This window comes from Chionomys nivalis, chromosome 18 (genome assembly GCF_950005125.1).
Source record: "Chionomys nivalis chromosome 18, mChiNiv1.1, whole genome shotgun sequence".
Lineage (NCBI taxonomy): Eukaryota > Metazoa > Chordata > Mammalia > Rodentia > Cricetidae > Chionomys > Chionomys nivalis.
Window position 1 is genome coordinate 17,041,470 of NC_080103.1, and position 26,302 is coordinate 17,067,771.

At 48.1% G+C, this 26,302-nt stretch overlaps 1 protein-coding gene and 1 pseudogene across 1 annotated transcript in view; both read left to right on the forward strand.

The window, feature by feature from the left end:
• The first annotated feature begins 421 nt into the window (after window positions 1-421).
• LOC130889794 (40S ribosomal protein S2-like) lies at window positions 422-1,246 on the forward strand (annotated as a pseudogene).
• Window positions 1,247-18,242: 16,996 nt separating this feature from the next.
• Tspan2 (tetraspanin 2) overlaps window positions 18,243-26,302 on the forward strand; it is a 39,861-nt gene continuing 31,801 nt past the window's right edge. Inside the window, exon 1 of the mRNA XM_057794239.1 lies at window positions 18,243-18,385. Within this exon, the coding sequence (XP_057650222.1) occupies window positions 18,317-18,385 (69 nt within the window). The 5' untranslated portion in view covers window positions 18,243-18,316. The remainder of the gene's footprint in view (window positions 18,386-26,302) is intronic.

The following is a 26,302-nucleotide window of genomic DNA, read 5'->3' on the forward strand; positions in this document are numbered from 1 at the left end:
TGTGGTACATTTAAACAATGGAGTAGTATACAGCAGAGAAAAATGACATCTTAAAATTTGCAGGCAAATGGATAGAGCTAGAAAACATCATATTGAGTGAGGTAACCCAGACCCAGAAAGATAATTATCATATGTACTCACTAATAAATGGCTTTTAGACATAAAGAAAAGAAAAACCAGCCTACAATTCACAATCCCAGAGAACCTAGACAACAAAGAGGACCCTAAGAGAGACATACATGGATCTAATCTACCTGGGAAGTAGAAAAAGACAAGATCTCCTGAATAAATTGGGAGCATGGGGACCATGGGAGAGGGTAGAAGGGAAGGGGAGAGGAAGGGAGGGGAGTGGAGAAAAATACATAGCTCAATAATAACTTTAAAAATTAAAAAAAGCTTCTTCTTCTTCTGGAAACACCAAATGGCGGATGCTGCAGGTGCAGCGGGAGGGCCCAGGATTAGGAGGCCGTGGTGGCAGGGGGCAGCGGTCTGAGCCCCCGCCCCCAGGCCACAGAGCTCGCGGAGGTAAAGCTGAAGACAAGGAGTGGATTCCCGTCACCAAGCTGGGCCGCCTGGTTAAGGACATGAAAATCAAGTCCCTAGAGGAGATCTACCTGTTCTCCCTGCCCATTAAGGAATCTGAGATTATTGACTTTTTCCTGGGAGCTTCCCTAAAGGATGAGGTTCTGAAGATCATGCCCATGCAGAAACAGACTAGGGCAGGCCAGTGGACCAGGTTCAAGGCTTTCGTGGCTATTGGGGACTACAATGGTCACGTAGGTCTCGGTGTCAAGTGCTCCAAGGAGGTAGCCACTGCCATCCGAGGGGCTACCATCTTGGCCAAGCTTTCCATTGTCCCTGTGCGGAGAGGCTACTGGGGGAACAAGATTGGCAAGCCCCACACTGTTCCTTGCAAAGTGACAGGCCACTGTGGTTCTGTGCTGGTCTCATCCCTGCCCTCAGAGGCACTGGCATAGTCTCCGCTCCTGTGCCCAAGAAGCTACTGATGATGGCTGGCATTGATGACTGCTACACATCAGCCAGGGGCTGCACTGCCACCCTGGGCAACTTTGCCAAGGCCACCTTTGACGCCATCTCTAAGGCCTACAGCTACCTGACCCCCGACCTCTGGAAAGAGACTGTGTTCACCAAGTCTCCTTTTCAGGAATTCACTGACCATCTTGTGAAAACCCACACCAGAGTCTCTGTTCAGAGGACCCAGGCTCCAGCTGTGGCCACCACATAAGGGTTTTTTATACAAGAAAAATAAAAGTGCATTAAGTCTGTTAAAAAAAATTAAAAAGAAAAAAGAGTGGGAGGAATCACAAACCATATCATAATGCAGATGGGGATTAGACCAGGCGGTAGTGATTCATACCTGTAATCACAGCACTCAGAAGCTAGAGGCAGGCAGATCTCTGTGAGTTTGAAGCTAGCCTGGTCTATGGAGTGAGTTCCAGGACAGCCAGAGCTACACAGAGAAATGCTGTCTTGAAAAGGCGTAGAATCCATGGATGTTCAGGGGTTTGTGGCTGCTTAGGACCACAGATCATCTGAGAAAGCCCAAGACTACCCATCTCTACGGATGCCCTTGGCTGAATCCCTGGCAGGCAGAGTTTGGGGTCTTGTGGGAATGACCCAGGGACTGGACAACCAGATGTTTGTTCTCCAGTCAAGCAGAGACAATGCACCCTGGGAGACAGAGTTCTGAGCAGTACCCATGGGAGTAAGAAAGGCCACGATTCACACAAATGAGGAGGAGCCTGAGGGACAGTATGTGCTTGCAACGTGCAAAGAGTAGCAGAGTAGCGGGTGGTGATATTTGTTCTCGGGAAAGAAACCTAGGGCAGCCTATAGCGCTGGGACTTTAAGAACTGGGCGGGGGTGGGGCGGAGGGGGCGGGGGGGGCGGGGGCGGGGGGGCGGGGACTGAAAGGCAGGAGGACAGGAAGCCCAGGAGAGGGGTTCTGAGCTGAAACTATAGGCCCCTCATTAGAGTCCTGTGAAGCTAGGCACCCGAGGCTCAGAACCACCCCAAGACAGTTCAACAATGTCAACAAGAAGACAGTTTAGCCTCTACAACCCTGAGGCCTGAATGCAGAGAGCAGCGGCCTGGAGGTTGATGACGCCCTTTCCCCTTCCTCAGCACTGAATGTGGGTCTCTTGTCCCTGGTGCCCGAATGTAAACAACCTGAAAGTGTCGGGGGACCCAAGGTGGATCCAGCTCTCACCATGATCAGAAGTACCCATGCTAGTTGAAGGAGACCCAGGAGTTTGGGTGAGGGCCTAACAACAATGCCCGTAACCTCCCGTGTTCTCAGAAGTCAGCGTAGTGTGTGTGCTAAGCCACATTTGGGCACTTCATAAACAGACTCCCTCAACGCACAAACATCAGTGTAAAGTGAGCCATTCTGGCTCTGGGGATCTTGCAGGGGCCCAGTCACGCGGACAGTCAATGAGCAGTCAACGGTAGGTAGAGGAGATCTCAGAAATGCACTCTCAGACTGTGGTCCTAGTTCTTGAAAGACAAGAGACTGGCTAAGTCCTTGCAAAGCTGCTCTCCGACAGCAGGAGGCGCCAATACCTGATAAACCGTGCCAGTGCAGCGGAAGCTGCCAAAGAAATAGCCAGGAAATGATACCTTGGAAAGAACTGGAAAACAAACCAGCTGGTGATGCAGGCAGCTCAGGCCCAGGTTTAGTGGATGTTGCAGCCCAGATTGCTGACCCCTGAGTTAAACAAATGTCACCCGGGGAAATCCAGGCTGGCCTTAGGGTGACACTGGTTGCCAGTCCTCTGACACTCCAGACAGCCACACCTGACAACCACAATCTGTTTCCTCCTTCTTTCACGGGTAGCTGAGCTCACTCAGGTCAGGGCCACCCCAAGTTCAGAAGAGGCAAAACCCTCAGGGAGGAAGGGAAATGACTTCTTCCAGCTCAGCCTGGAGTATCAGCTGATACTCAAATCCTCACATTTAAATCCCAGGCGGCCCTTTCTGCTATTATTGCAGTAGATGGAAGTCTTCTACCTGGAACTGAAAGTCCAGGCTCTCTCTCTGTGAGGCCACTTCCTCCTTTGTGAAAGGGATATAAATATAAATGCGTTCGATGACAAATAAGAAGCCTGGGGCACGAGAGGCTTGCCTCGGGAAGGACGTGCAAGGGAGGGAGGCAGGGGGAACCTCACGAGAGCACTGGCATTGAAGCTCATGTCCTGGATTCAGTCTTGTAAGCTGTGTGGCCTTGAACGTGTTGCTTAGCCATTCCTAGGCTCAGTTTCCGCTTCGTCAAATGAGGAGTGGGAGGATGAATGGGATGACATCATACCCGAGTTTGACTTTTAGCAGCTCCTTCATGGTGACAAGTGCCATACCATATCCCCTTGCCACATTAAATAATAGATTACGGCACTCCAGTAATTGAGAGTGCCCGCGATGACCAGGCATTGTAACGAATCTCAAAAGTCATAAAATGATGATAAATATAGTTTAGATTTTATGCTCACTTGGCAACTTTCTTATTGCTTTGGTAGTCATATCTCTTTGCATTTTTACCAGAACTGGGAAATACTCAGCGGGACCCATTTCACTACCCTTTCAAATATGAAGAAACTAAGATTCCAGGACTGTAAATAAATTAACCGAAGTCCACCCACCTAGCTATCTACTCAGGAAAAAAAAAAAAAAAACAGGAAAAACATGATTCTTCATAACTCCGGTTCCTACCTTCAAGGGCATAATAATGCCATCATGAGATGGGTCTCCATAGGAGATTACAACCAACTCAGAAAGGATGGAATCGAAAGGGGGCAGAAAGCATGTTAGTTGGAACTATGCTTGCATGTCTGATCAAGCCCTCTACTTCACTGTCTGCTACGGACAAAAGCCCTCAGGAAAACAGAGGCAGCAGAGAACTCTCCATGAGAGAAGAAGCCAGGTGAGACATAAGTTTTCAAATGCATTTATTCCAGAACACGTTGTGTGCATGCCAGGTGCTATGTCAGAATACAGTAACAGAGAAAACACGGATACACTTCTGAGGAGCTTATCAGCCGGCAAGGCGGACAAGCAAGGATCAGGTAATCACACAGAGGTATACACAGTCATCCTTCAGTATCCATGGGGCACTGGCTCCAGGATCCCTGCAGACACCGAGTCTGCGGGTACTCAAGTCTCACCTGTAGTATGGCATGGTGTTTCCATAACTGAACACCTCCTCCCAGACACTCCAAATCATCTTGAGATTGGTTGCTTTAACTAATGCACTGTGAGTGCTGTAGAGATTTGGGGGGGGAGGGGCTGGGAATAATGGCAGAGAAAGAAAGTATGTCTGTGCTCAGTCCTGTCACAGGCTGTTGTTCAAATGCTTTTGATCCATTGCTGATTGGATGCGTGGGTGTGGGCGTGAAAACAGCGCACACAGGAGGCTGACTACAATCACAAGCTGAGATACGTGCTATGACAGAGACACGTCAGGTGTGTACCGGGAAGCTTCTAACCCATGAAACCTGGCTGGTTGCTGGGAAGAATGCTTGAGGCTCACTCAAGGAACCCTGCAGGCACAAAGGAGCTTGTGCAAAAACCCAGCAGTAAGCGTTCAATGCTCAAGGAAGGTGAAGAGGGCAAGAAGTCTTGGGAGATGACACAGGAAAAGGGTAATGGGGAGGCTGCTGTGGTGACCAGACCAATCTGGACCTTGCAGGCTATGGTTGGATTTTGGGTTTTTTGTCAAAATTCATATACAGGCTGGGTTGTGGTGGCACAAACCTTTAATCCCAACACTTGAGAGGCAGAGACAGGAGGATCTCTGTGAGTTCGAGGCCAGCCTGGTCTGCAAGAGCTAGTTCCAGGACAGGCTCCAAAGCTACAGAGAAACCCTGTTTTGAAAAACCAAAAAAAAAAAAAAACCACCTTACTCATCAGGAGCTTGAGGTATGGCTCTGTGGTAGAACGCTTACTTGTCTAGCATGCACATCACTCCAATTTCTCTCTTCAGTACCACAAGGTAAAGAATGCCCATCAAATATCTCCCGCAGTTTCTAAAGAAACGTCTATAGGGTCATCAGGTTCCGGGGGTCTTACTGAGGAAGTGATCTATTTCTGGCCGCAATTTGTCAAGGGCATAGGCCATCTGGAAGGTTGAGAGAGAAATAGAGAAAGAAGCTTCCAGATGGCACCTTAAATGAGGCCACACATCATAAAAGCTCTCCCCCAGGCTTTGTTCTCTGACTCATCTGTAGCTTTCGAAGAGAGAGCAATCACATGAAATATCTAAGCCGCCAAACATGGGGAAAAAATGACAGGAGAAAGCTGCGAAGAATCCTACCAAGTCATCAAAGTTACTGCTACGCTCATCCACCGAGGCTGAAGGCTGGTCCGCAAGTGCTCCCTTCTTTAGGGAGAATAAAGAAGCTGTCTCTGCTGACTGTGGATGAGAATGTGTGGGACAACACGCCAAGGAAACTCAATTGTGGGGTCTACAAATTGGCTCAGAGGAAGGTGGTGCCCCAGTTGAGCCAGAAGATCTACCCGTTAGGATGGCACAGCAATTTCCTTCCTGAATTGGCAAGCTTTGCCCAAAATGTGCTAATTCAACATGTAGTTCTCACAAGACGAACATTTTAATGTGGATTGCAATATCTTAAGAAACCCACAATGTCTCAAAGAAAGTGACATTGCGAAAGCTCTGAAGATAAAAGCTGTGCAAGAGGTGGGCATTACTGTGAAACAGGGCATCTCCATTTGCGTCCTGGGAGACACATTCCCTGAAGTCCAGTTCCCGTGTCTTTGCGCAGGTCGGAGACTCCACCTTAACAGTTCCTGGAAAACACCCTTCTGTTCTCATGGAGACTTCCTTGGCTGCATTTAAATGAAAGCATTTTTGATGCAGTAAGAACGTTTGATTCTAAAGATAGATGAAGCTGTGATAGGTAATGTGTCAAATGTTCAAAACATCACTGCCAAAATCTAGAGATGCCTGCTTTTCAGCACGCCTGTCATTTCCAAACATGCCACTCCCGTGCGAAGCGAGCTGATGAATTTAGGAGAACCTAGCGAATGTGGGATGTGGAGATGGCTCTGTGGGCCAGAGGGCCTGCCGTGCAAGCATGAGGACTCGAGTTCGAGGCTCCAGAATCCACATGAAAAGTCAGGCACGCTCACACATGCCTGTAACGCCAGCGCCGTCAGCCAGGGTGGGCAGAGATAGGAAGACCACTTGGTTTGCTGGTTTCCAGCCTAGCTCCAAAGTCAGTGAGAAACCCTGTCTCCGGGCGATAAAAGTCGGGGTGATAAAATGAAGTGCGTTGAGCAGGACTCTGGACAGCCTCCTCTGGTCTCCATGTGAGGGTGCATGAACCTGTACCTCTCTGTCTCTGTCTCTCTCTCTCTCTGTCTCTCTCTCACACACACACACACACATGTCTAAAGGGAGAAGAGCTAAGTGTACTTAAGAACAAATGAAGGAAAGGCTGAACTGACTCCTTAAAATGAACCTCCCACCCTCCCTCCCTGCTGATGGCTTCTGTCATATCTGTGTGCCATCTCTATGGCTGGTTCCTGACTACTGATGGACCAGTTATCTTAATTTTTTACTTTGCCTCAACAAAAGCAATATTATCGTTATTGTCCGAATATTCCCTCCCCATGCATGTTATTGTGAAGAGCTAACTAATAAACTGTGACTTGACCTCTACGCACTGACAGATCTTCTCGTGTGCACTCGTGTCTTCAGGGTGAGGTTCCAGAACCCCCAGGCATAGAAATCAACAGATGGGGGACTGGGAAGATGACTCAGGGGTTCAGAGGACCAAGGCTCCATTCCCAGCACCCCCGTGGCAGCTCACAATCATCTGTAACTCAAGTTCCAGGGGATTCAAACCCTCTTCTAATCTCTGAGGGCACCAGGCATGCATGCAGTGCGCTAACATACATGTGGATAAAATAGTCATTAACATAGAAGAAAAATAACTCTTAAAAACATCTGCAGGTATCTAATAAAATGGTATTTGCATATAATCATGTGCTTTAAAGCATTCTCAGATTACATATAATACCCAATGCAATGTCAGTGCTATGTAAGTAGGTGTTATAGCATTTAGGGAATGACAAGAAAGAAACCTTTACTTATTAAATACAGATGTAACTTTATTCCCAATTGATTGAATTTATAGATCGGAAGGCTGAATATTCCCATCTGTGGCCAGTGAAGTGGGACCGTGGTCAGTGGCTCAGGCCCTACCACACTCCATCCCCACAGGTGGATGGAGGCAGCCTTAGCCCCAAACACATGGCTGCCACATCATAAAACAAAGGAAAGGGTTCGTGTAGACATAGCCAGTATTTCATGCTGCAGGTTGAGTTTCCATGCTCTGTTTGACCCGTTACCTCCTGCAATATTCTCTGTGCCTTATACTAACCCCAAGATGAAACTCTTCTTCTGAATCCCCAGAGAAAACACCACTGCCTGGAGGTGTGGGGGCGGGCCTGCGACGCTGCGTGTCTCAGCGCATGTTTGGTAACTCATGTCAGTCATTTCGTTTCTTGAGTTTCTGGGCTAGCCTTGTAATCCTGTTTCTTACATTTCTGGGTTAGCCTTGAGACTGGAATTTTCTCATAAGCCATACTTGAGTCTTGAGCCCTAGGCTGCCACCTTGCAATTAGGGTTTTGTTGTCTAGCGCTCTGTTTTCTGAGACTGAGAAAACAGCCGACTGCTGTCTGTTTGGATTCCCCCTTTCATCAAACGTTTCTTAAGCCTTTTACTCTCTTTAAAATGGAGTTCCTTGCCTTTAATTTCTGTGCAGGAATTCTTCAAATATTCTGGAGATAGTTTCCCCTTCCTATCCAGTGCAGATTCCGGGATCCCACAACCTCCCGCAAATGCCCAACTCCACAAATACCCGAGTGCCTATGGGAGATGGCTTATTTGCATACAATCTGCACATGTCTTCCCACATCCTTGAAGTCATCTCAAGATTATTTATACCACCAAACACAGATAGACGCTACACAGCGGTTGCCATGTCGTGGTCTCGAAGTCTGGCACAAGACATCTATATCTGTGCAGTACAGACACCATTTTTATAAAAAAAAAAAAAAAATACGTTTGATCTACATTTGGTTACAGCACCAGATGCAGACCTCATGGACACTACTTTCTGCTTTTTATTTTTGTCTGGTTGGGGGCTATCACCATTAGTTGAGTAATTATAGACACCCCCTTCCCGTCTGTGATTAGAAGCTTCACTTTCTTGGTGTCTTACGTGCATAAAGGCTCACCACCTTAGCACAGCTCTTAGGGCATGTGGACAGCTTGTCGTGAGCTTACAGAACCCATTTTCTTATCTAATCACTTCTCAGGCTTTCGGCCAAGATAAATTAAGAAGTTATCCAGACATCTTCCTGTATGGCGTTCAGTAAGTCAGTTATTGCCACCCAACAACGCCACCCAAAAACAGTGACTGAAAACAAAAACTCTTCTCACTCATGAGCTCCGGCCAATGTCTGCAGGTTAGTTCACCTAAACCTGGCTAGGTTCTGGGGGGGGGGGTGGCTGTGTTTGGCTGGTGGAGTCACCGGGAAGCTGTGCTCCCAGTGTGTCTCAAGCCTCCAGACATTCAGTCTGGAACTTATACCGTGGGGTCTCCTGGTGCTCAGGGCACTGGACCTAAAGGAGATCTATGTATTGTGCTCTCCCAGCTTGGCACGTCGGCCAAGACCTTGAATCTTTCATAACCACGTGATCCGTTTCTCTATAGTGGATTTCCTGCATAAAGACACAATGCCTTGCACACACAGGCATTCTTAGACACTGATAATCTTAGTCTTGGTCTTTGAGGCTAAAATTGAAACTTATACACAAGAAGAAAATCATACTAAAATTATTCTATATTCTTAGTCCATATTGCTTTTTGATTTATTCAATGAAGAGAGGATGCATGGAGGTCAAAGGACCACTCGTGGGAGTCATTTCTCCCTTCCCACCATGTGGGTCCTGGGGAATCAAACTGGGGTCATCAGGTTTGGCAGCAAGTGCCTTTGCTCACAGAGCTGTCTCGCTGGCACCTATTCTGACATTTTTAAAGGTGTCTTTTTAATCCGTATGATTCCAATGGGAATCACCTACAAGGCAGAATAAATATTTAGATTTAGTACTCAGACGTGAGTGCATTCTGTTCCTCCCCTCTCTGCCCTTGCAAAAGTTAAAGTAAAGTAGGCCAGTTGTTCCCTCACAGCCTGTCTGTCTGTCTGTCTGTCTGTCCCAGCCTTCCAGATCATTCTGCTTCTGTCTCTTTCTCCTGAGTCTTTGCCCCGCCTCTTGGCCCACCTGTCCCCACACACATATAAACAATCCTTTCTCTCAGCAGCAAATACCAGAAGCTTAAAAAAACATGGCAAGAGGAAGCCTGAATGCCGCTGGAAAAAGACTGCAAAAAAGAGCCCAGCAACCGGTGACCATGGTGACGCCGTGTAATCAGCAAAACCAGGCCCTTGCTTTCCTTCCTCCTCTGGGCATCCATAAAATGGTTAGTTTAGAAACCCCAAGCCCACAGACTGTTTTCCAGCAACATAGCAACTGCCAGCAAACTGGGCAGTCAAAACTACCCATGACCTGATTATCAAAACCAGAGTTATGACAGCAGGCTACACAGCTGCCTTGCTTAGCAGGAGGGTACACTGGTCACCTGAGGTATCTCCTCTGTTAAATCCAAAATGTTGTGTGAAATACATCAGCACTTCACACACACACACATATACATACACACACCTCACACACACACACATATATACACACACATACATACATACACCTCACACACACACATATACATACACACTTACTTCACACACGCCATACACACACATATACATACACATACATACACACACACACTCACACACACACACACACACACACACACACACACACACTCACTGCGGAGTCACCACAAAAGGAAGAGAATCTACAAAGGCCAAAACGAAGTGAAAGTAAGCACCTTGGGAAGCAGTCTGGCGGCAAAGCTGCCCTCTGCCCTCTACTCTGTGTTTCCATTGACAGTTTCCACAGCTTGGGGTTTGTGAGGTTAAGCCTGAAACCCTACTAAAATAGTCTGCTAGGGTGCCCCACCCAAACCTGCCCCATCCCAGGAGCTACATTCTCAAGGTAAGAAACAAACCCACTGTGCAAAACAGGGCAAGGAAACACCTGTGTTTGGGTTTGATCGTGGGTGTGAGGGGATCTTCCCTGAGAACTCAACCATACGCCAGCCCTCCAGGGACTCTGCTGTCTGGGTGAAGGTGATGTCACTGCCTTGACATGATCTGCAGAAAGACAAGAAAATTCTCTTGGGGGAAACACAACTTCAGCTGCAAACCCAAGACTGTCCTACAACTTACTAGAAAAATGAGCAACTTTACCTTGTTTTTAAATTATCTTTTAAAAATCACAAAATAGGGACAATACAGGTGCCAAGCCTGGTGGTCTAACACCAGGGCCCACATGATAGAAAAAGAGAACCCACTCTTGCAAGCTGGCCTCTGCCCGTATATGCATAGTGCTGTGTCTTCACAGGTACAAACACACTAAACAAACAGACAAACAGCTGTACCAAAAATAAAAAATAAGCAATAAATCACACAATATATAGTCCATAAGGCATTAAAACAATCGGCAGAAAATTCCACAGGTCACAAAAGCAGATCACCAGGGGCTCAGGGGTTACACTTGGGGAAGTGAGGCAACACCACCAGTCTGCCTTTGCCTATTTCCTCCGGTTTCTATGTATGACCCAGTGGTGTCCATGCTCCTGTTTTGATGCTCATTGGCCATATTCCTGGTTCTGTTCTTTTTCCCAAGGTCTATAAGCACATCTTTCCTCTGCACATCAAGAAGGAAATCAGTCAATTAACCAATCAATCAATAGACTCCCACCATCTTGCTCCACTACTCCCACAGCTAAACTCCTTGAAAATACAATCATTGTGACTTCATGCAATCCATTGTGCCCCACCCAGCCCTTCTAAAAAGGCCCTTGCCCAGGCTGTAGAGGCCGCAGTGCCCTGAGGCACCAGGTCACCAAACCCAATGAACCGTTACTTACCAGTTATTGCAGAGGCATTGTACAATGTGAACTCCCTCCTTCCAGAAAGTCTCCTGACTCAGTCTCAGGGGCACTGCTTTCTTCTGAGTTTTCTCTTACGTCTTTGGTCACTTCTTCCCAGGCTCCACAAGTGTTCACTGTGGTTTGTATAGATAGCCCTGTCTTCGTTTCTTTTCCTGTAACTGGGATAAAACACCCCGGCGAACACAACTGAACGGAGAAAGGATTTGTTTTGGCTAGGAGTTCAAGGGTACAGAACAACATGACACAGAAAGGATGGGAAGCAAGAGCTTGAGGCAGCTTCTCAGGTCACACCCACAGCCAGGAAAGAGCAGTGCAGACACTCAGATCACTTTCTCCAGTTTGTACAGTCCAGGACTCATGCACAGGAAATGGTCCTGCCCCCGTCAAGTGGGTTTTCTTCCATCAATTAACCTGGGTAAGATAAGCCCTTGACGGCCTGCCCGGAGCCCAGAACACCCCTCTGGGTTATGTCAAGTTGATGTGACAGCGATCATCGCACCCCCCCAAGATTCACTTGGAAAGTCTTGTTCCCATGCTCGATGCTATTGTGGGGTGGAGTTTACTGAGGGGTCGTCAGATCTTCCTGGAAAGGGATAATGGCACCCCCACTCTCTTCCTTTCTCCCTTCCTATCTTGTCGTTGGGTGAAGCTGGAGATTTTGCACTGTCCTAGGCTTTCACTAAGGCACGCTTCACCGCGGGCCCAAAGCCGTGGGACCAATTGTTCAAGGCATATCAACACTGTAAGACAAAACAGAGTTCTCTTTCTTAGCTGGTGACCTCAGCCGTCTGGTGTAATGGTGGAAGGCTGACTGGTGTGCCTCCTCTGCCCACTCAGGATGCTGTTCTTATGTCACTTGGCACCATCTCCACAGGCACAGCCTCCATTCTTCTGGACAAAACGGCCATCTGTCTAGGGGAATATGTATCTGAGGGCTGAGGGAACCTTTCCCAAGGGAACTGCAGCATTAAGGGCTCAGAGAGAGCTGACTCAGTCTAGATCCCCCGTTCCCAGCTGTATTTCTCCCCACAGGCGGTTGACACTGTGCCTGTGAGGAAGTCGTGTTCCTTAAGGAGCTGTTGCTTGCCCATCCTGAACCTGACTGCGGTACACTTCCCAAGGGTATAAAACTCCCTGGACCACCAGTTCACAAAATGCGGTAGATGTTAAGAGAGAAATAACTACAACACGAATAATAAATATTCCTGTAAAAAGGTGACAACCCCAAGCTTTCAATAAGATTGAAGAATGACTGAACAATTGGATTGATCAGTAAAAATAGTTTCTGTTGCCCAAGGCGGTACACACCTTTTATCCCAACGCTTTGGGACAGAGAGGCGAGCATATGTGAACTCGAGACCAGTTTGAGCTACATAGTGAGTACCAAGCCGGTAAGAACCATGTAGGGAGACTCTGTCTCAAACAATAAGAGGAGGAGGAGGGAGAGGAGAATAACAACAACAAAATATAATAAGAGTTTTAAATAATAGACAAATCTGTAATGAGACATTTGATTTGGAAGGAGCATAAGGAATCCCAGAGTGCTGCACACCTATAATTCTAGTCTCCGAGACAGCAGATCACAAGTTCAAGGCCGACCTGGGCCACATAACAAGACTTTGTTCAAACAACAGCAACAAACCACTATGAAAATACTAAGAGAATTTATGCTGAATGCTCTGCTCTGTGACTAGCAACAAATAACTTCTGTTCACAAATGCATGAACTAATAGAAGAAAACACCAACCCACCAATTCCATCAAGGGAAGAATTTTCATAATTCCAATAAGTGGCAAATGGGATTAAATGTAGCTCAAAAGCTTCTACACAGGAAAAAAAAAAAAAAAAAAAAGGTCACCACAGTCAAGAGAGAACCTGCAGAGTAGGAAAAATGTTTAGCTCTGTTCACCAGGCCAGGCTTTTGTAGCTAGAGTACTAGACTACACAAAGAACCACAAAAATTAAACAAAAAATCCAAGTCATTTAATTAGTGAGCCAATGACCTGGATAGATAACAAAACCCAAGAACTCGAAATGGCCAATAAATAATACAATAAGTAATGGGAAAGGTGATCAATATCCTTAGCCAACAGAGAAATATAAACTAAGCCTGTTTTAAGATTCCATCTCAACCCTAATCAGAATGACTATCACCAAGGAAACACCCACCAACACGAACAGTGAAGAGGTATGTTGGGGACCGCTTTTGGGGTTGTTGGGAATGTGAACTGGGCAAGTCAACTTACCACAGAGACATTTGTAGGTTTATGTTTATTACTGAACTGTCCCTAACAGCCAAGAAAAGGAAGCAGCCTAGATGTTTATCATCATATGAATGGATAAAGAAAATGTACTTCATCTGCATGCGAATCACTTGAATTTTTACAGCCATGGAGAAAAATAACATCATGACATTTTCAGAAAAATAGATGCACCTGAAAAACACCGTGTTAATCAAAACAAACTAGATTCAGAAAGACAAATCTCTGGTTTCCCTCATATGTGGAGTCTAGATTTAAGAGTATATGTATGCATATATGCAGGTATATATTTGTGGATATGTGTGGGGGGGTCATAAAACTAACAAAGGACTCATAAGATGAGAACAAAGAATCTAGGGGAAGTGGGAAATAGGTAACGGAATATGTTAATAAGAAAGTAGAAAGAGACTCAGTGGAAGAAGAACGGGAACCGTCTGGAAGGGAAGGGACACAGAGAGAGGACAGTGGGGGAGGGAAAGGATGGCAACCAATATAGTGACACATAGTGTATGAAGACACCATGTTGAAGCCCACTGCTAGAGCAACAAAGATAAAAACGTGTCTTCTCAAAAGAGAGCAATTGCCAGTACTACCTTACCTTGATGTTTAATGTCTGTTCATTTAAAGCCATATGCTATTTTAGTCAACTGCACTCTAAAAATAATTTGAAGGATAACTCAAACGCTAAGAAGCTAATTAACACTCCGAGTCTTACAGGTCTCAAGAGAAAAGTAATTCATTTTGACCATCATATAACCGTCTTTGTCCAGACAAGTATAAAAAGACACTCAAGAAAAATCTTTGAAGCACTAAAATGTATTATTTTAGTCTTACCTGAAAATATGTGTTCAAGAAGAAAGGGGAATGCTGTAAGATTCCACCCCGTTCAGAGAGCTTGTTCGTGTGTTTTCAATAGGATGACAGTGGGTGGCAGGTCACACTGGCATGCGGTTTCTAGCGCAGGTATTGAAATAAGCATCGTGACAATTTCCTTTAGAATGGTTAATAGTTAAGGTATACCAGAAATGGCATCCTTTAAAAATATCCAAACTTACAAGAAATAAGTTTAGGTGTCAATTTAAAAGTGTGAGACTAAGTCCTACACAAGGTCAGTTATGTGCAAATCTAGAACAGACAGAGAAAGCAAACCATAGCAAGGCTGCCTCCCAAAGATGTGGGCACAGGTGTCCTGGGAAGAAGCACACGAAACTCCTTGTCGGTGGCAATGCTCGATGCCCTGATAGGGTTTGGATATTTGCTGAGTGCTATCAAATAGTATACCTAAAGTCTAAACACTTTGTGGAGGTTAATTTTATTAGGGGAAAAAACAAAACATAAGCAAATGTTTGGACTCTAATGTCATTTATGCTAGAGTTTGGGGGAAACACTTGGAATGCAGAATAAGTAAGGGGTTACCAAGGAGACAGCTATACAGATAGTAATGGAACCAAAGTAGGATATTTGCTGGGGAATCTAGGCAACGATAATATGGTGTTTACCGCACAACTTTGCTGTGCATCTGAAAATACTCATAATAAAATATTGCAGGGAATGTGCAAAAGGAAGTATTTTTCATAATTATTTTATCACAGGTCTGAGAAAAGTTAAAACTGGTGGTTGGTGAACTGTCACCTCCCTCCAGTATCCCAATCATAGCTCCCACCAGATCCAAAACTCCGCAGATTCAAAACTGAATTTATTGTCTTCCCTCTATCAGGTGGGACCACCTCAGCTCCCAGTAACAGACATAGAGTTCAACACAAGCAGGGATTTTTCTTACCTAGCAAGAAAGATGGAAGTAGGGATGTGGTGTTGCTGACCCCACAGTGTGATAGGGTTCTAGTAGGCAAGTCTGCAGTTCTCGTTATCGTCCTTCATAGTCCCAGTATGTTAGAGCACCATGGCCAGGCACCATGTCTGGGTTCAAGAGAAGACAGAAATGATGGCTCTGATGATTAGTTTAAAGGCTAATGTCCTTGTGTTGACACTTAAAGTAATCCTTTACTTGGATATAATAATGCATCTTGAAATGTGTCATTAGCTAGGATGCTCTCAACCGCAAAGACATGTGGTCCACACACAGTACTAAAATCCAGAGTCGAGCTGGAGAAATGACTAGTGGTTAAAAGTGTTTGCTGCATGCATAGCCACAGGACCTGAATTCTGTTCCTGGCACCCATGTCAGGTGACTCACAACCACCTGTAACTCCAGTTTTAGGGGCTATAACACTCTCTTCTGGCCTCTGAGGATACCTGCACATACATATATACATACACACAGACACACGTACACACAGAGTGAGGGGGGAGAGAAGGAGGGAGATTTAAAAAAAAATAAAAGTAGACTTAAAAGTGACTTTAGAATTGGCTGACTGGATGATAGAGAAATGTCATCTACAATCTAGATTTTTTTTTTCTGTGTTATGCTTTGTTGTCTTTAGTGTTGGATCTGTCCCCAGCCTGGCACCAAGAAGGACACAGAAACTTCAAGTAAAAGATCCACATGCAGGAACCATGAGAAGAGAGACCAACTGGTCCTCAGGAGCCACCGCTCCCCTCCCGTTAGTAACAATGCCTGCCAGTTGATTTTCTGAGCTACAAGGGAAATGGGTTTGCCTTAAGGAGAGGAGAGCTGACTCCCTTATCTAAAGCTAGTCCTGCCAAGCAGCCTAAGACCTAACTTTGTGAAGGGAACTGATAGGATTAATCTCACTCAAAGGTTTGATGAGCCCTAGAGTCACCGGAGACAATGTCTCTAGACAAGCATGAGAGGGAGCAGCTTGATTGGATGAGAAGGGCACCCACTGTGGGTAGCACCATTCCCTGGCTTGAGAGCCTGGGGTAAGCCCAAGCACTCATAACTCTCCGTTTCTTGACTGTGAATACGGTGTAGACAACGTGCCTCAAATTCCTGCCGCCGTGACTTCCACCGTGATGGGCCACATCCCTGGACTATGACTTAACGTGAGCCCTTTCTCTTCTTCCTTTGCTTTTGTCGGGCTATTCTGTCACAACAACAGGAAAAGTCGCTAAGATACGGGTTGAGTGTATACTGCAGATCTAAGAGTGTTATAGGAGGCACATGATGAAACGCCTCTAACAAACGCACGAGGCTTACAGCATGGAAGAACAGTAGATTTATTATATAGCATAATAGAAGTTCTGTTCCCAGAAATGACAGAATATATAATCTCTAAATCTTAGAGACATAAAACTCAACAATATGATACAACACGACAGTATACCATCTCACTGCTCCCTGATGATTTACTGGATGCCTACTGGGTAGTGGGGACTACTCACTGATTTCGTTCCTCTTTCAGAGCAAAACAGAGGTGACAGATAGAGACTGTGTGACTGAAATTGAGGCTTCCCCTCTGCATACTAATGGCTTCTATCTTTGTCTCCAGTTCACTGTGACTACCAGAATCAGCACTTTCATTTTTCTTCTCATTTTCATAAACAAAATTCACTAGCTATTCAAAGATGGAGGTTTGATATAGGCCGAGTGGGTAACATGGTGGAGACTGACCTGGTCGTGAGGTCCTGGCCACGCCCCTCACTGATCTGGGCGCTTTACATATATTCACTCCTTGAGCTTCACAACTCTTTTAAAACAGGTACTGCAATCTCCGTATTGAGATAGGAAAGAAAGGCACAAGGACCATGGGGCAGCGTGGCACATTAGTGGACCACCTGCCCACTGCGGTTTGCTCTGGTGCCCTCCCGCTTCCCCTTACTTTGGCTATCTCTCTGAAACCTGCTCCTGAGCTAGGCTGTGCTTCCTCCCTCTGTCTCCCACCTACCCCTCCCTCCCCCACCTCCTCCTCTCTCTGCTGGGACTCTTTTTACAAATCAGGGCCAGGCCTCTCTTCCTAGGAAAGCCTTCCTTAGTCAAGGCAGACACCAGGTTCTCACCCAGCACCTAATGCACCCACCATGCTCAGATAATTTGCTGACAGATCGTGCCTGGCTTCTTCTGTTGTCCCTGGGGCTTGCTACTATGCCTGGCCTATAATTGGCACTTCGAGTGTTGCTAAATTAATGCACCAGCTCCCTGATTCTACACTTCCCTGTCTCCCCCGTGCCGTCTGACACCACATATTGTAGACGCACGACACTTAGTCAACCGGAGTGGGTGCCGCCTTCTCACCAGTAACCTAACTTAACAAAAACAAAGCAAAACAGAACCCGCCCCACCCCCATCTACACATCTCAATCTAGACCCCGAGAATTTGGAGTGCTATCAAGGTCTGCCAAAGCCGGTAGGATGTGGGAAGTCTGACTCCCCCTTGCTGGCCTGGCCGGCTGGGCTGGGCCGAGTGTGGAGCAGTGTCAGGACTCAGGGCCGCCGCCTGGTGCGCCTTCTCCCAGTTCTTGCCTATTAAGGTAAGAGTCCTCTAGGAACGCAGCGACGGGAAGGAGGGTACCCAGCAGCGGCCTCCGCGCTTGGAGGACTCTGATTAACCGCAGCCCTGGTTCCTCTGCCTGGCGCCTCGCCACTGGGTCTACCGGCTTCAGGTCCTTCTTAGCTTTACCACCTGAAATCACCTTCTTATGCTTTCATAGCCACAGAGAATAACTTCAACCTCAACCATGACCGCGGGCCTCAAAGGTGTCTGGGCACCCGGCGCTGACTAAATGGACCCCGCTTCACGGGTGGGCGCTGCTCTCGCACAGATGCTCGGATAGCTACAGGATTCCGCACCCTTCGGCGCGGAGAAAGGTGGTGCCACCTCCGGGACCCGGATCTCCACCCTTGGACTCCCCATCCCAGGCCAACTGGCCGCTCGCGTCCCGGGTCCCCGCCCGCAAGCCACGCCCACAGGTCACGCCCCTTCCAACCCGCCCCGCCCCTCCCGCCGGCGCCCGCCGCTCCCGGGGCTCGGCGCGGGCCTGGGGAATCGGGAGCCCGCTGCCGGGGTCGCAATATGGGGCGCTTTCGCGGGGGTCTGCGGTGCATCAAGTATCTGCTGCTCGGCTTCAACCTGCTGTTCTGGGTGAGACCCGAACCGGCGGGCCAGCTAGGGGGCCGGGGTCCCCAGGGAGGTGACCGCAATAGAGTTGGGCCCTGGGGGAAGGCAGGGTGTTCCAGAGGCGCTAAGGAGACAAAGAGGGAGGGGACGGATGGAGGGGGAAAGGGCAGAGAGAAGCTTGAGCCACCAGAGCCAGTGAGAAGACACGGTGCCGTGCTTCCCCGAGAGGAGCCATCATCCTCGGTGGCATCGCCCGGCGGGTGGCGCCAGGTGCGGGGACCCAGCGGGCCCCTTCATCCCGAGGGCTGGGGCCCTGGTGGCAGGCGCTTCCTGCAGCCCGCTAGACACACACACCCCCTTCGCGCGCTGCCTGCTCGGGGTGGGGGCGGGGGAGCCGTGCTGCCCGGTCAGGGTACCGGGAGGGAAATCCCTACCCTGCGGCTGCCTGGGGTGGCGCCCCATTCCAAGAGTGTGCGGACACACCGCCTGGCTCTGGTGGTTTGTTGGGAAAATACGGACAGTAGCGAAAATTTAGGGAGTGGGGGATGATCGTCCTTTTCTTGGGCATTGGGGGGGGTACTGCTGGATATAGTGGTGGGTGCTGTTCTATGAGAATGCTGTTGGAGAATGGAGGGGCTTGGGAAGGGCAGCAGCATCCCCCAGGATCCCTGCCTACAACCAGTACTCCTGAAATGAGCTCATTCAACTTTTCAGGGTGGCATAGACCTGGCAACAGTCCCCAGTTAGAGATGCAGAGAGACAGAAAGAGAAAGGGTCCTGGCTCCAGTCTCCTGTGTTAGCAGGGCATGGTTAGGAGTGGACCATCCCTGGAATACTCTCTCCCAGGCCCTGGAGAACCGTCAGAGGTCCTTTCTGCACAGTCCCTACTGGCCTTCCCTTAATAGAACACTAGCCAGTGTAGCTGCTCAGACAGACCCTGAGGGGAGACGCGAGTCTTGTTTTGGGGGAAGTGGGTAACAGCAAGAACAGCGATGCTTTGAAATTACTGGACTGGAAGCCATGGTGATCCCCTGTGCTCTGAGGAGGTTGTCTGGACAATAAGTAATTAATTATTGAAAGGTGGGCTCCAACCCATTAGCCTGGGTGACTCCAGCAGCTCCAAACTCTTCAGAGACCACGTGGTCAAGACCAACATGGGTCAGCAATGGACAGTTTGGAGGAGGTACCTGGGGGCTTCGCCTGAATTTTAAAAATACACATAGCTTTTGTACACCTGGGCATTTGCATATGTCACACTCCAGGAAGAAGTATTTTCAAGTACTCTTGTGTTGTATTTGTTTTTAGAAGTCTGGCTTAATTTCAAAAGCTGTTAATTATAGAGACCGTGCCACGCTGACACCCTTCCTTCTCACTGGTACAGATTCAGAGCTCTGTGTGAGCCCTGGAGTGAAATCTCAGGCTAGGTTTAATGCTCACTTGTGCCAGCTTCCCCAGATGTATGGAGCATTTGCAGTGGGTCAGGGACAGTGCTAGGCACCCTACATCTGTCTTTGCACCCCTTTCTCACTACAGTGCTCATGTGCAAGTGGCTCACCCCCACTTTAAGATGTGAAGACACAGAGACTCAAATAGGTCACACAGCTATTGAATGGCAGAGACAGAACTCTGAAGCTGTCTACTCCCTCTTAACCCTGTGGGGGATCCCGTTAAAGCTGCAGTCCCCAGAGTGTGGCTCCTGGGTCAACAGCATCTGTGTTCCCTTGGGATTTTTCAGAAATGGGCATTCTCACCTCAAGCCAGACTTACTGAATCAGACACTGTGGCGAGGTGGGGGAGCAGGGCCCAGCAAGCTATCCTAAAAGACCATCCAGGTAACCCTACCCCTACAGGCATGGTTCAGAACCACTGTAAACAGTTGCTAGATAGATGGTGTCTATTAGCTTAAAGCACTGTTCTCAAAGATGCTACTTGAGCTGAGCTGACGAGAGCAGTGCATGCTGGCCAAGAATAAAGTGAGGCAGAGCGTGACCAAGTGGCACGTTTCCCAACACTGGCCATAAACACATCAAGGAAGAGGAGCAAGAGTCCAGTGAGGTCTGAGAGTCTGTCAGAGTTAGAGGTGGCTCTTCCTATGTGTGATCTAAGTACAGAGTTCAGAGAAGGGACCCCAGTATCAATGAGAAACCTAAAAACTTCTCCTGAGAGACATTGGCGTTCAACCCCTGAAGAGCTGGGAGGATGGGGGTGGGCCAAGGCAAGCCACCAGCTGAGGCACAGAACAAAGAACTGTGAGACCTCTGAGTGACAAGTTCGTGGGGCCTGAGTGCAGAGATCCAAAGCATTGCATGTGTGCTCAGACAGAAGGGGTGCGCCTGAGCAAGCTAGTCCCACTTCCAGGACGAGTTTGCTCATCTGTACAATCGGAGGGACAGAGCTATGACAGAAAGAAAATGTGTGAAGTCCCTGATCCCACCTTCCTATGGCAGTCCTACATAGTAGGGGCTTAAAGTGGTTTCTTATTTTTATTCCTAACTGCCTAGCACACAGGAAGCATCCAATAAATAGTAACTGTCTTCCTCCTGACACCTCACTATTGGCAGACTATGTATGTGTGCCGAGTGCTGGCATTTGACGGGTTTGGTGGGTCACTATACATTACCCTCTTAACTCATACTTGGGCATCCTCCCCACTAAAGTTTTCTTCTCCCTGGGAACAAAGAACTCCTCCTCCCGTTGTTTTCAGAGCCATTCCCCTCAGCACCCAGAATGGCATCCTGCACATAGGAGGCACTAACTCTCCATAGACTGAATTAATGAAGCTTCAGGTTAGACACCGGGATGTGAACGGCCTTCCTGACTTTTAGACATCAATCGACAACTTTATCGGAGAGCTGGCCTCTCTCTACCTGTTTGCTGTGTAGATGTCTAACTTTGCTCTCACAAACTGGGTCCAGGAAAGAGTTAGGAGGACCCAGCGGCTCCCAGGGAGAGGCGAGACCGTGAGTGAGCAGCAGGTGCAGGGAGCCTTCTTGGTAAAGTGAAAGGGCCATACTGAAACAGCTAACAACTTGGGGAAGTCGATTGTACGGGATAAATTATTCATACACCTGACTTTCTGTCACTAAGGGAACCTGATTCCACAGAAGCTCTGCCCTGGCTTCTAAAGTTTCTTTCTTGACTGTGGAGCTTTCCCTGGAAGGAAAACTTCAGCTGTGACTTGAGCATCTCCAACCACCTTTCGAGGGATGGGGTCCCCGCTTCCCTTCCCCCCCCCTCCAATGACAATGCTTCCTGTCCTGCTGGAAGCTGACCTCCAGGAGGCAGGCAGGGAAGCGGTAGAATGTGCTTTGTGGTCTGGGATTCACAGATCCCTTTGGAGCCTCATCTAGGCAGCTGACTTCACATTCCCCTCAGCTGTGTTTCTAGACTACTAAACATTCAGCCAGGCCTTTCAGAACCAGCACAAAGCTCCCTGGTCCAGGGAACTCAGCTGCACTCACACTGAGTGATGGATGCTTTAAAACCCAAAGTTAAAGCCCGGTCCCTGGCCTGACTACATTAACTTCTGATCTGACCGTTGGTGTCTGCCCTGCCTTTACCGGGTCTGACTTCAGGGACTACAGTCACAGTGCTGGGAGCCCTGGCAGTGCTGAAATCACCTTTGTTTGTTCTTCCCCTCTGTTGCATAGCAATATAAATAAAACACTACAACCCACCCGGCCACATATGCTGGTTTGAAGAAAAGCCTAGGCACTGTTTATTCCTTGGTTTATTGTTGTCTGCTCAGCGTTTTCCTATCATTGTGCTGCTCTGGGCTGTTCAGGGTTGTGTCCAACAGGAAGCAAGGCTGTTCCTGGCAAAAACTCACATGCCATATATGGCGAGTGGGAAGGTGGCGTCCTTTCTTCCTCACCGTGACTGAGGCAACTTTGGGTTTTCACTTGGTGATACCCACTAGGTGCTTCTGAAAGACTGTCTCTTTTGCTGGAGTGGGGGAGGGAGGGTGAAAGTTGTTTGACTCCAGCAAGCTTATAGCTCCTGCTCCCTCCCACACATTTCAACAGCAAGTGCAGAGCCCCTTGTTAGACAGGATGGTGGAGGGGGTGGAGAAAGAGAGACTTTAGAGTCTCCCAGACAGCCATAACCCGCACTGCTGGTTTCTGCTAAAGTGGGAAGGCAGGAGCAGTGGTCAGCATTCCCTCCTGTGCACCAGAGGGACCGAGGGAAGCTGGAAGAAGCCAAGAGGGCACAGCAAGATCAGTCTGGACAGGCCAGAGCTAGAGTTCTAGCGATGTGGTAGATCTTAGGCAGGTGTGTGCAGTATGGCGATTCAAATCCAGAAAGCCTGAAAAATGGATTCTGGTACCACACGGCCAAAATTTATTCCTGGCTCTATAGGTCTCACCGCCTTGGGGGCTGGGTTCAGTTGTTTGGCCTCTTTGAGCCTCCATTTTCTCGCTTGTAAAATGAGCAAATAATCAAGTCACCCTGTGATCTTCGTGCAGACAAGACAAGCTAATAATCCCAGCACTTGGGAGGCAGAGGCAGGTGGATCTCTGGGAGTTCAATGCCAGTTTAGTCTACAGAGTGAGTTTCAGAACAACCAGAGCTACACAGTGAGATGAGACCTTGTCTCAGGGGGAAAAAAAAGAGAGAGCAAGTTAATATATGTAAAGTCCTGCGTGGACATGGTACATGCTCAGAAACCTGAGATCTGTTAGTGATGGCGGAATTCATATAGTAGAGCACAGGTAGAACGACAGGGCCTGTGATCCAGGGGGCTCCTCGAGGAAAGAGGAGGAAGTATGCAAGTGCCGTATCTGATGTCTTACAGCTTCTGGGAAACTCGGAGTCCTCCGCCTACGATTCAGTCACTCAGCAGGCATGGGCGAGATGCCTGCCTGACACCCTGCCCTGTGACCGAGTCAAAGACTAAAGCCAACCCCGTATTATCTTTCCCTAGCTTCCAGGTTATCTTTGATGATAGTTCATCCCCAGTCCAATCTTCGCACCTCGGAGGCAAGGACTGTTATAAACCAGTGTCCTCTCTTCTACTCTATCGGCACCTGAGAGAGTTAGGAGGGTTCTAGATAAAAATTCCTGTGCACTTACCCCAGAGCAGAACGGCTAGGTATCTGCCATGCTTCTGTGCTTTCAGGGAGAGACCAAGGGAAGGAGATGGGTCCAGGCTTTGGTGGTCAGTGCCACTCTTACTACAGTGTGAATGGGAGACCTTACCCAACTCTGTATTCTGAATTAGTAGGTCTGTATCTATAACAAGTTCCCAGGTGACACTGGCTGGGGCTCTAAAGACACTTGGAGGGCCCTTGTTTGAGATGTGGTCTCAAGAGCTTGGAGAGCCTTGTTTCTGGATGGCAGGGCGACCCTTCCCCAGGGCTTGCTTTTCATGGTTTTTGCTTCTGGTCACCACTTTATCATTTTTGTCTTAAGGGTTCTTCTGCAGTAACACTTGGCAGTCCTGAATGGCCACCATGCATTGCGTTCCACAGTGCTATTCTAGATCACTCTCTACCGTCCAGCCCAACATCCACAGAGCCTGCACTACAGGCTCGTTCTCCTTGCTAAAGCTAGGGACTCTGCCCTGACCGAGGCAAGCTGTGTTAGGCTCTCTAGGAGATGAAGGAGGGTGGGCTTGAGATGGAAACATCCAGCAGGCTGGAAGCCATCGTCCAGGTAAGCAGAGTTGCTCTGGCCTGCCTGTCTCACCATCCTCCACTTCCATTGAGAGGAAAACCAGCAACACTAATTACTATGCATACGTGACCATGCATACAAAATGCTTCCACATGCATGACCTCATCCAATAATGAATTATCAGCACCCTCTATCTTCATGGTCTTTTTATTCTTAATTTTCACAATAGTTTAATTAGCCCTGTTTTCAAGTATGGAAGCTGAAAGGCACAGTAGATAGAATGCCCAAGGCTTCCTCATTCCCACCTTCTCACATTATTAATGTGCTGGGATGCGGAGTACAAAGTGTAAGGAAAAACACTCGAGGGCTGGGGAGATGGCTCAGTGGGTAGGACCCTGCTCCATTCCCCAGAACCTTTGTAAAAAGCTGAGCATGGTGCTGGCTTGCTCCTGTCCCCCAGCACTGGCGACAGGAAGATCACTAGGACTCGCTAGCTGCTGTCCTAGCTCCAGATTCAATGAGAGACCTTGCCTCAGGTTGAAGGGGGTGGGGATAAGACAGAAATAAAGAGGCACCAGGCACACACACATGGGCGTACACGCACCAAAAGAAATGGAAAACTACTAGAATCAGGCGTGATGGCTCACACGCCAGCATGCAGAAGGCTGAGGCAGGAGGATTATCTGGTTCAAGACCTGTTTGAGCTACATAACAAGACCTTGTCTCAACGAAACGAAAGCTCTGTCGGCATGGAAAAATACAGTCTACGATCAAAGTGATTGTATCCAGTGCCAGGTTCAGTCCTGAAGCATTCTAGAAATTCTGGACAGGAGAGGCATAAAAATACCCCCGCGAGTGGCAGAAACGGGAGAGGGGGAGGAGTTTAATGCAGGTGCAAACTGGATGGAAATTGAGGAAAGCTCCACAAAGAGGCCAGTGTTGTTTTGTTGTTTTTTTTTTAAAGAGACCGTTTAAAAAATTAATTTCTGTATCAGCCGCTTGAAGGGCAATTGCCCTGCCCAAGTATAAGGCCTGTGCTATGCTTTTGTGAGCACAGCCTCCTGTTAACCCCTTCAGGCCTCACCAGAGCCCTGCAAAGCAGTAGCTCTTATCCACAAGTTACACCTGAGGAAATAGAAACAGAGACTTGTCCAGGACACAGAACTGGCCCGCAGCAGATCTGGGTCTCTAGCTGGAACACCGGCATCTTTGTCCTGAGCCTTCCTGAGTCCCCAGACGAACAGGGAGAGAAGGTGTATGCCGAGGTGAGTGGACAAGTGACCTCTACACCTGCTCATCCTCGATGGTGGCCCTGCTGCCGAGAACATGGGGCTGTTCAGACTAAAAATTAAACAGAACGTAACATTCTTGTCCTCAGTCCCACTTATTGCATTCCGAGTACTCAGTAGCGGTTGGTGCCCAGGGGCTACGATACAGGACGGCACAGATGGCAACTGTTTACAAAGCTGGGAACTCCCTTTTGTGTCTGTGTGTGCCCTTGTATGAATACATCAACAGGTGTAGACAACCTCAGGTATTATTCCTTTTCTTTTTTCGTATTTATTTATTTATTTATTTTTTGGCAAGGTCTTTCTCTCTCTGGCCCGGAGCTCACCAAGTAGGCTAGGCTAGACTGGCTGACCAGCGAGCTCCAGGGATCCACCTGTTTCTGCCTCCTCAGCACTGGGATTACAAGGGTGAGCCACCACAACTAGCTTTCTTTCCGTGAGTTCTGGGAATCAAACCCAGATCTTTGTCCTTGCTGAACAAGCACTCTAACAACTTAGTCCTCTGCCCACCTCTCGCTGGAGGACGTCCCCGTCGCCAACAGCAGCCTGCGCATCCTCACTCTCTGTCTAGTAGCTCGACTTTCTTTTCTAGTTCATTCTAGCTCTTAAATGAACTAAACTTAAAGAACTGGATCCATTGCCTCTGAAGGGCACCAGCTTTCTGGTGTGGTTTTAAAAGCTGAAGGGAAGCCCAGCTGTCAGCCAGAGTCAGGAGAGTACAGTCAATGACAACTGGAAAGCAGTGGCAGAAATTTCGGTACCATGGTGGGGGAGCCTTCTCGAAGGCTGAGCTTTCAGTCTGCAAGGATCAGGGAGTCCATCCACATGAGAAGGCCAAGTGCGGGCACCCACAGCTCTAAGTGTGTGGCAGACCTCGGAAGGCTCTTACTCTCCGTCCCCACCCCTGTAGACAGGTGATCCCAGGGTTAGAGAAGTTGGTGTCTTATCCAGGGTCTGGACCCTCCTGCTTAGAATCCCTTGGTTCTGCCTCCTCTTCATACACTATGGTTTGTGTAGGTGGATGTGCTTATTGTCC